The sequence below is a fragment of the Strongylocentrotus purpuratus genome, unplaced genomic scaffold (assembly GCF_000002235.5).
Source record: "Strongylocentrotus purpuratus isolate Spur 01 unplaced genomic scaffold, Spur_5.0 spur5_scaffold_21, whole genome shotgun sequence".
Lineage (NCBI taxonomy): Eukaryota > Metazoa > Echinodermata > Echinoidea > Camarodonta > Strongylocentrotidae > Strongylocentrotus > Strongylocentrotus purpuratus.
The window spans coordinates 22,608,797-22,620,287 of NW_022145607.1; the positions used below are offsets into that span (position 1 = coordinate 22,608,797).

At 36.5% G+C, this 11,491-nt stretch overlaps 1 protein-coding gene across 1 annotated transcript; it reads left to right on the forward strand.

Moving 5' to 3' along the window:
* The first annotated feature begins 2,716 nt into the window (after positions 1 to 2,716).
* Positions 2,717 to 11,491, forward strand: LOC115928294 (lambda-crystallin homolog). Its single transcript, XM_030995382.1, has 7 exons — positions 2,717 to 2,891; positions 4,488 to 4,569; positions 5,407 to 5,559; positions 6,648 to 6,809; positions 8,047 to 8,241; positions 9,990 to 10,095; positions 11,091 to 11,491. Exons 1-7 carry the CDS (start codon positions 2,860 to 2,862, stop codon positions 11,309 to 11,311), a joined length of 951 nt encoding a protein of 316 aa, XP_030851242.1. The 5' UTR covers positions 2,717 to 2,859; the 3' UTR covers positions 11,312 to 11,491.

Consider the following 11,491-nt stretch of genomic DNA (forward strand, 5'->3'; position numbering starts at 1 on the left):
ATGTGCCAAACAATTTTCGAAGAAAATGTATACTGGCTGATTAATGAGCATAGAAAGATAAGGAAATCAGGGTAGTACTAGCCCCGACACCATGTGTGTTGTCCCATATACATCTTTCTGTGTAAGAAAGTGTTACTTTACCAAGACTCTGCCAAATTTATGATGATTTTGATGACTCCAGAACCTTGCATTACACACCATTACTTACATATGATCAACTTCTCTGATCCATTCCACACCTTTTCTTTCACAATGCAATCGCATTACCAGAACTCAAGTTTATCTTTAATAATACTAATAATCATATGGAAATTTATAAAGCCCAGCTACTATATGAATATTTGACTGCGCTTAATACAAAGTACCATATTATTATTATCCCTATGTCACCTAATTAAATCTTAGAATACATTAGTATAGTCATTAATGTATCGTAGTCATTTATCTAAATTTATAAAGGCGAGATTGTACAGAAAATTTTATTTTGTGTATACATGCATGTATTTGTAATTTGTCAATGTTTGAGCCAGTAACTTTTCTGAGTTTGAAAACTAGAGAATAAAAGTCAACTTGGTCAATTATATATAGATGCTTGGTAGAATTCATGTGTGTAGATATTTTTGGCCCTTTCTCTATATATCACAACATCATTTTGCTTAATGCCTTCCAAAGAATTGTGTAGAAAGTATAGTTCATTTTAATTTAACTGTAACAGATTTGTGTACACAACCCCAGATGGTGATAGATACATCAAATGGCCAAAAAATGCAGACACGCACACATACATGTACACCGGCATTACCAGTACTCGGCATTTAGCCATGATCAAAACCCGACTCTATTTTTGAAATTCCCTATATATCATTGTTTTGTGATTTATCAACATAAATATGACCTTTTTCTATGAATTCTACACCACACACACAGCAAACAATATCTTACATAGAATATTCCCCCTCCCAAGCCACAATCCCAAGCCATAATCCACTCAAACTCCTAGCTTTTGGTGGTTGGTCTACTGCATTTATTTAATTAGTATAATAATATAGTTAAATACTGTCACATTTATTATATATTATGATTGTATAACTGTTCTAATTTCATTGTTTTTCTTACCTAAATTTTATTGAAAAAATGTGCTTTGTACATTTCATTTTGATTTTGTTAATAAATACAGAAATAAATCTGCCCTTAAAAAAATATTTAAAACAAAAAGTTTAAAAGGGCTATTATCAGAGGTGAAACACTTCTCACACTTGAAGAGGGGCATCCACCAGAGATGAAAAAGGCACATAGGAAAAGTGCATTTGTCAAAGGAAAAAGGGCACCAATCAGATTTTAATAGGGGCGTTTATCAGAGGTGAAATGGGGGTATTTGTGACAATGGGAAAGGCTCTTATTAAGAAGGAAAAAATGGCACTTATTAAAAAGGAAAGGGGCACGTGTCAAAATAAAAGGGGCTCTTATCAAAGTTGAATAGGGGCAGTTATGAGCCCTGGAAAATTTGAAAAATCGCACCCCCCCCCCCCTGAGCGCCAGGTGTTTTTACACGTTTTTTTTGCCCAGGGGTGCCCTACCCCCCCCCCCCTCCCCTGGATCCGCCACTGTGCGTACTGTACATGGCGAAACCCTGTAAAAGTAGTTCCAATCGCATCTCTCAACAAATTTTAAAGGCCTTTATATACGAGTGATATAACCTGTCCAATGTGATACAAATATACCATGAAGGTGTGGGAGGGAGGTGTACTAAGCTATAATGATTAATTTGTCATTTCCTTATCTCATCTTCCTTTATTTCTGATCCCTCTTGATCTAATTTCCATTTAATTTTTTATTTGAAAATCGAGTGGCCGGAGGAGGAGGGGGGGGGGGGGGGGTGTCACTTTAGTGCCAAGTACAGTCATGTCAGTCATGATAAATTTCAACTATAGGAACTACTTTCCTTTGTATTTTTTCATCATTATTGTAAATCTCTCTCAGCTTAGTCACTGACTGCATGCGATGAAATAATGATAAAATATTTCGATTCAACTGTTTCATATTTAGGAGGGAAACGATCTGCTGAAGCAAGATTACTTTTGAATGTTTGTAACATTTAGTCAGTTGCCGACAAGAAAGCCGTTACTGCTATTGTCAATACTCCACATGCTTTTTGTAGGCAGCAATTAGTTCAATCAAGGAGTTACCAGCTCCTTGGTTCAATATAATCATCCACAACTATTGAGTATTTAAGGAACTCTTGGTCTAGCTTTCTTGCATAGCTGTATTGGAAAATAAAAAAAGTTTCCATTATAGCTTACAACATTGATAACTGCAGATAAATCAGCATAAAGCTCTTCTACTGCCTCTGCTAAAATTAAAGTGTCATCAGAATATAATAGAACATTCAACCGTAAAAAGACCTTAACATTATCATCACTTCTCTCAGGAGAACCATGGTCCATGGGAGAACACATGATGTGGGCGTAAACCACTAACAGCTGATCGAGTTATCAGTGCTAGCCTTAATTCGGATGTTTAAAAAAAATTACGTCACTTTTAAAAGTTTCTATCATGCCACTTCATGCCACGTTAGTCAAAAAATATACAAAGGTTTATGAAAGTATAAATATTTATTAAAATAGATGTGAATTGATTTGTGAAATTTACTTTGAATGCTCATATCATATCCCTGTGTGGGTTATCTTTATTGTTAACATTTTTACGAATCCTTGAATCTAAGCTATCCTACCATTCTCTATTCTCATTCATTGGCTGTAGATCTAGGTAACAACACCAACATTCGTTGCATTGCACCTGATTGATACACGTCTTTAGTACTGTAAAAACCTTTACACACTCAGCAGAAGATTCAGCAAAATGGAAAGTCAGAAAATTGGCATTGTCGGAAGGTAAAACTATGCTCATTATTTCAGTTGAGGCTGTGATATGTTTGTATGGCGAACCATTGTTATATTCAGTCCCACATATGTAATATTTTGATGGTTGATTAGTGTGTGAATGATCTTGATTTCCTGTACTTGTAGACGTGTTATGCAATATAGTTATTATGCCATGGCTTATGGCTAATGGCCTGAATGAAAGCTGCAGCAAAGCTAGGGTTGTAATTTGTATTGAAAAGTTCATGTGACAGTGCAGTGATTCTTTATTTGATAGACCTATTATTATTAATACATTAATCTAATATACTGATATGTGCCACACAAATTGGGTAAACTTAACTACTCCAGCTTCCCTAGGTCCAGTCCAGTTCTCAGCATTAGAAATGACCACTGTGCGTTGCTGGTGTGGTCCTTAATATGTATTAGCATTGACCACTGTGCGTTGCTGGTGTGCAATGCATGAGGTCTAACCGGAAAAACAAACACACCAGCAACACATAGTGGTGGATGTAGTAGTAGCCTGGCGCTGGCCGACTCGCCTACTGAAGCAAATGCATTCAATGAGCAATGTTTTTATTTAATGTACTTAGTAGTACACGATAAACCTTTCGAAATTGTTCGAAGTTCTAGACAGTTTTTTTCGCAATCTTATTGCATGACCATAACTCTCTTTACCTTTTTGACCTCTTTTAATTTTTTACTATTTTCTTTTTTTTTTACTTTTAACCGCTCAGGTATCCCCCTGCGTGTACCAATTACCCGTAGAGCCAGATACAGAAATTCTTTTATTCCAAATTCCATGCACATCTACAATGCACAAATAACACAAAGTTCTCAGCTTTAAACGAAATAATAGCGATAATAGCGATTATGATTATTTGTTAACTTGTTCTCTACCCACCCAGTAAATAAACTTGTAGGGATTGGGTTGGAAAGTTTTCCACCTTATCACCTTTGTGGGTCAAAAAAAATCCGTCGTTTAGCTCTGCTGCTGATTTTTTTGTATTTTTCTGTCATGCATTATAATCTAATTGGAAATTATGCCATCTCTCCTTCTCTATCTCTCTCCTTTCCCTTTGGACCCTTACCAACTCTCCCTATATTTCTCTCTTTTATCAGTCCTTCAAGCTTGAACTCTCTTTTCCTTTCCCTTTCTCTTTCTGCTCGTATTTCGATTGTGATGCTGCTCCTATTCTACTTTCATATTCACATCTATATTCATACCTGAATTTATTCATGATGTGATTCAGAATTGTATTTAAAATTCTTGCTATGTATAAGTCATATAACTGTCTTGTCATGTTTTGTGCTGAAAGCTGGAGGACCGTACCTGCTCATAGACTTTTTCTTATAGAGTCTTCTGGCTTTCAGCACACAACACCATGTTTTTGTCTTATGTTTTATGTAATACATGTTACACCAATGGAAAACAAATTTCTGTATTATATTATGGACAATAAAATCTTGAATCTTGAATCTTGAATCTTTTATCTGTATGGGCTTTTAGAATGTGCAAGGTTATATATAAAATTCTAATGTCTATGTATCGACTTTGCATGTCAATGCTCTACTGATATTCTAACTATATCTTTTATTCCATTTCAGTGGATTAATTGGACGGAGCTGGGCTATGATCTTTGCCAGTGCTGGGTACAGTGTCACAATCTTTGATATAGAACCCTCTCAGGTTTGTGGATTCACTATTGACTTGCAGTGCTCATATTTTCTTTCCTTCTTTCTTTCTTTCTCTTCTTCTCCTTCTTCTTCATCTTCACTTTCAACAGTTTCATACATTTAAATTATTATTATTATTGTTATTTTTAATATCATTATGATTATTATTGTTATTATTATTATTGTTATTATTATTATTATTATTATTATTATTATTATTATTATTATTATTATGATTGTTATTATTATTATTGTTGTTGTTTTTATTCAGACTAGTATTTTCTCTCTATTTTTTATTTACTACTATAATCATCATCATCATTATCATTATCAAAGAGAGACATACATACATTTTCTTCTTGCACTATCACAATAAACTGAAAGAATGAACAGAAAGCTGAAATTTGATAATATAAACACAAAATTACCAATTAAACTGTAGAATTGTTCAAACTCAAGTCTCGCAAACATACCCACAACCTGCGCAGCTTTCAAAATACTCTATTACTGCTAAGCCCATCACACAAACAAAAAAAACATTGAGAGATTAAGCATTTGCTTTGGCAGACCCCAAACCATGGAACAATTGAACGTTTTAGACATTTGTAAATCACCACCGTTAAGTAATTTTAAATCTGAACTAGAAGCACATCTTTTCATTTAACTTTATGTTCTAGTTTTTAAGCACATCAGGAGCTCTTGCAGTGCAATAGAATATATTTGCATAGTTTCTGCATTTTGTAAATGATTAAAAAATTACTGTTATTATTATTATCATTATTTTTATTATTATTATTCATATTATTGTTTTATTAATCTTGTATTATATTTGATATTTGATTACTTGTAGGTGAGCAATGCTTTGAAATTGATCAAGTCACAGCTGGAGGAGCTGTCCGAGTCTGGTATGCTACGAGGAACATTGTCTGTCGAGGCTCAGTTTGCTCTCATCAAAGGCAGTAACAGCATGGAAGAAGCTCTCGCTGGAGCTTCTTTTGTCCAGGTAATCAAAAAGTATATCATAATCGAAAAGAAACATGTCATGTGGAAAAGTGTGCTTTTATTTGGAGACCCCTTATAATTGAAATATAACTAATCGTCTAAACATTTGGACCAAAGTTTAATGTCACCTGAGTGATGATGATATGAAAGATTTTCCTGTCGTGATCACACTTATTAAATAAGTTCTGGTAAAGATAAAGAATAATTTGCAAGTTTTCTCAAATGTTCTTTTTTTTTGTAAATAAAAGAATAACAATGAAATGTATGGAAAATATTGGTGTGAAAATGATCCTAATGTTTCATATGGAACTAATACTATAGTAGTCTCAATTTTAATTGACCACATGTTGATGTCCCACCAGTGTGTAGTCCCTTAATCTGTGTATCTATAGCACTTTTCAGTTAATGTGATATTCGGCAAGAATGAATAATTTTGTTATCATTTTGATGACTCCCAAATCTCCACTGGGATTTGAAATTGACCGTTGGATAATTGTTTTAGGAGCAAGTGTCACACACTCGCATAATCTATAACACTGATCTATGTCAGGAAATGTTCACGTAATCCTGTTATTTCCAATGTGGCATCAAACCATTTATTGATTGGTATTTGTGTGATTTAACTGGTGAACTAACATTATGCACTACTTATCCTTAAAGGTTCTATATTGAAGAGACAGTTGGTCTCTTCTTATTTCCCTTAACTCTTTCTTTTACCTTCGTTTACCTTGCAATGTACCATGCATGTGTGTGTGTGTGTTCATCGGTGTGTATTATCTTATTATATATATAGTCACTGTTTTGATAACGTGTACAACCATGTAATCTTGATATTTATTATTCATGTCAGGGGACTATTACTTACAAGTTTTTCAAACTTGTTTTTTAGTCTCCAATTTATTCATTCAAGAAATGTAAGATTATGATTGTTTCATGTTATTTTTGTATATATTATTTTATGGTTTTATGATTAAAGTAAATGAATTGAATTTGAAATTGAATTGAATTGAAATGGAATTGAAATTATGGAAATTGAAATTGAAATTGAATCGATATTGAAATTGAATCGAAATTGAATTGAAATTTCAGGAATGTGTGTTTGAGAAACTGGAGGTGAAGCAGAAGGTGTTCAGTGAGATGGAGCAGTATGTCGGTGACGACGCCATCTTGAGTAGCTCTTCATCATGCATCATGCCGTCCCAGTTCACAGAGAACCTCAAACGTCGCAACCAGTGCCTCATCTCTCATCCTGTAAGTTGTACATCAATGAGGCCTCTTTCTCACATAGCACTGTGCTAATGATAAGGGTATTGCATTCTTGTAGAGAGCATCATACTGTACGAAAACTGTTTTTTAATACACGTCCAAAGTTGGTTATGCAGTCTCTTCATATTAATCTATAATTAAATGCACCCTGATAGAAATCATCCCCGCCCCTTGGACCAGTGAGATGACCTGCTTGGTTCAACCAGTCTGTGACTGGAACCATTCATATTTAATGAACCATCATATTTAATGGTTGGTAGCATGGTTGGTACCATGGTTTGCACATCCGTACCAACCAAGGTTGAAATGCCATCTGTCATATCATGGGGGGCAGCTTTGGGATTGGCATTTAGAGTTTGTTATGTAATCTCTACAGATCAACACACCCTACCGAACCCCTGATGGAAATCACCCCGCCCCTTGGATTGACCAGAATGTGATTGACAGTCCTGACTAGGACCATTATGATGGTTGGTACTATAGTTGGTACCTCGGGTACTAACTCTCATGGTTGAAATGCCCTTTGCCATACGGTGGCAGCGGTGGGATTGGCATTTAGAGTTTGTTGTGTAATCTCTACAGATCAACCCACCCTACCATGAACCCCTGATGAAAGTCACCTCCGCCCCTTGGATTGACCAAAATGTGATTGACAGTCCTGACTAGGACCATTATGATGGTTGGTACTATACCCACCCTACCATGAACCCCTGATGAAAATCACCCCCGCCCCTTGGATTGACCAGAATGTGATTGAAAGTCCTGACTAGGACCATTATGATGGTTGGTACTATAGTTGGTACCTCGGGTAACTCTCATGGTTTAAATGCCCTCTGCTATATGGTGGCAGCGGTGGGATTGGTATTTGAGTTTGTAATGTTATTTTACCAGATCCACCCACCATACTATGCACCCCTGGTAGAAATCATCCCCATCCTTTGGCCGAACCAAACTGTGAATAGGGACTTTTAGATTCTGCACGACGAGAACGTGGACTGCCCTTTTAATTCAATGTGACGTCACTGCCAGTGCCTTAAAAGGACGTCACATTGCCTTAAATGGGCAGTCCACGTTCACGTCGTGCAGAATCTAAAAGTCCCTATTGACAGGACTAGGACCGTTTGTAAATGATGGGTATACTTCATGTAACTGACTCAGTTGGAATGTTATCTAGTGGCAGCAGTGGAATTGGCATTTAGATCTTGTTATGTAATCTCTACAGATTAACCCACCATACTATGCACCCCTGGTAGAAATCATTCCTGCACCTTGGACTGACCAGTCTGCGATTGACAGGACTCGTACCATCATGGAGAGCATTGGGCAGGTACCGGTCACTCTGAAGAAAGAAGTTCCAGGATTCGCTGTCAACAGGATCCAGTATGCTATCATTGCTGAAGTGTGGAGGCTTGTTGAGGTAAGTGGAAGCACAGTCACACAGTAAAAGATTGATTTGTTGATCCTCAGTAAATGCTCCTTTAGGTAGACTTAGTTGAAATTGCCAAGGCATGAGAAACCTCATGCAATGAAGGCCCTTTCCCCCAATGTGTATTATTGATTAATATACAAATAATGAATGGTTATGAGTGAATGAATGAAAAACATTCATTATTTGTTTTATACAACATTGAAGAAGATCGAATAGAACGTTAATCAATAAATTATGCTTTACTCCTTATATTAAAGATAAATTAAAGTTGGAGTCAAGCCTTCTTGATTACATTCAGATTGCCTTCGTGTCAGATACACACAGGGATACGCGCACGGTAGAGAAGTACGCGCTCTGCATATAACCAAAAATGCATGGCGAATATAACCAAAAATGCATGCCCGTGCAATAGAACATCTATTGAATATCATGTGACCAACAATCCTCCAATCAAATGACAAGGATCCACATAGGTGTTGTATAAAACATTTTGCAGCACAAAAAACAACAGCGGAAAGTAGGGGTAGTATGAAGGGCATTATGATTTCAAAAATTAATCCACATTCTTATGTTGTAAGACTTGCAGAAATGATCTAAATTTCATTATAGAATCAATTGATGTCATTATTGAGTCAAGGAAGATTTCCTGGTAGATTACTTTGTAAGCTTAAATATTTATTTTTATATACCTCACTTAAGAAATCCAGCCATCTGATAGGTCGAAATTGCATTCATAAACTTTTTTCTGTAAAATTCCCAGTAACCATGGTTAAAATAGTTCTAAAATCCCAGTAACCATGGTTACCGGGAAAATAGTTCAGTCTCCATGGTTACCCCATAGGTTTACATGTTAAAAAATGGTCTGAGCGAATCGAGGATTCCGTACATGTGCGAAGAATTGGTCGGTAATTTCAATACAATTGAATCTCGATCGATCTTACCAACAATTTTTATCTTCCATTGTTGACATGAAGACGAAAATAAACTAAGCCAAAACAACATCTGCCGATAGATCTTGATCTATGTTCGTGCCAATATGCATTGCAAAAGTAAAAGAAGGGCCCGTTTAATGGAGCAGCCGCGAAGCATCCACCACGCGAAACCGTTTTCAATCCATTTTAATGTATATATTAGAGAAAACTGCTCGGTAAGGTAACAGAGCACGATGGCCGAGCGGTTTAAGGTGGTGATTTTAGTTACATCACCTTCTGTACGCAAGAGATCGAATCCCAACTTCGACAAAACTTTTTTTTATTTTTTATTTATTTATTTTTTATTTTTTGGCATATAAAAGTATTAATGACTGCTTTAATATTAGAGAAATAGTTGTTTTTATACGCTCTCGGGAAGGTTACAATTGGGCTATTGCCCTCGGCACGCCTCGGGGCAATAGCACAATTCTAACCTTTCCGAGAGCGTATAAAAACAACTATTTCTCTCAAAGCAGTCATTAATACTATAATATAAATGAAGGATAATTTTTCATTTATACCTCATCTATGGTTTTTCATATATGTTGGTCTTTATTTTTTTTACTAGAATTATATCAGTACCATAGATTAATTTAATTTTGTAATCTTAGTAGGGTAGTCATTCATGTTAACTCATAACTTTGGCACATACTTAATGCCCTTATGCCTTTCAAGACATGATATCCTCGTTAAAAGTTGATCTTTTGATATGATGGGCCATGCAGTAACATTGAAATTCCTGCTTTTAACATTTTTTGTTGTCAGGGAGGTGTACTCTCAGCTGATGATGTGGACAAAGTGATGTCAGCAGGACTAGGACTAAGATATGCCTTCCTAGGCCCTTTAGAAGTCATGCATCTCAATGCAGAGGGTAGGTGTTAACCATTAACATTTGTAGAGGTGTCGTAGACGAGGATATGTCACCGACTGTGGATCACAAGGTCCGCGGTTCAAGTCCCAACTCGGCACTAATGTCCTTTGGCCAGACATTTATCTACATTTGCCACTCTCCACCCAGGTGTTAAATGGGTAGGATGCGAAATCTAATATGCTTAGATTAGCAAGTGTGCGCTTGTAAAAATGACGCCTGGCTGGAATGCTCCCCTGGGATGGAGAATGTACATACATTGTGTGCGGGTAAACCTGAATCCGACGATCGGGGTAATAATATGATTGCAGAGCCCTCAGGGAGAACAGTATGAATACTGATGAGGCTACCCTTGGTAAACAAGACATATTATTATTATTATTATTATTATTATTATTATTATTATTATTATAATAATTAAACTCCTTGAAATTACAGTGATGTCAGCAGATCTTAAGCTATGCCTTTTATAATGTAAATGACACTCCCTCCCTCCACTTTTTCTTGTCTTGAGCATTCTTCTCATTTAGACTATCCTTACTGCTTTCTTTCTTCACCATATCTTTCCATGAACTCCGCTGTCTTCCTTTTCCTCATATGCCATTCACTACCAGATCCCATGCTCTTTTCACAGGTTCATCATCTTCCCTTCTCAACACATGACCCATCCATCTCAGTCCACTTCTCTTTACCACTTCCACCACAGTTTCTTCCAGACCCAACGTTTCCATGAGCTCCCTTGTGTTCTTTCTGCCAGACAGTTTTACACCACACATGCTCCGTATCATGGCTCTTTCTGTTTTCTTCAAGAAACCTCCTTCTACTGTCTTCACATTTCAAGTTTCTGATCCATATTCCATCACCGTTATAATAACATAAGCCTTCTATTGCATCCATCTTATTGACTGTCTGTTTTTTTATAATTCACAAAAGTGTCTGGTTCTTTAGTAGGTTATACAATGTAGCAATTCTTGTTTTTATATTTGTTTTGTGTCCAGGCATGCAGAGTTACATGGAGCGATACACCCAGAGCATTGAGCACGTTCTCGGTAACTTCGGTCCCACGCCAACGTTCACAGGGAGCGGCCTTGAGCAGATCATCAAGGAGATGGATGCAAAGATCCCTCTGGACAAGCTCGAAGAGCGTCGCCAGTGGCGAGATACCAGACTTGCCGCCCTTGCCAAGCTTAAGAGGGATTTAGAGAGAGAAGGAAAATGAGCCAAGTAATGCCAGAACAACACCAAAGTCCAAATCAACTACTGTCACACTGAAAATCAGGAAATTTTCACGTAATCCTGTTATTTCCAATGTGGCATCAAACCATTTATTGATTGGTATTTGTGTGATTTCAGGAATGTGTGTTTGAGAAACTTGAGGTGAAGCAGAAGGTGTTCAGTG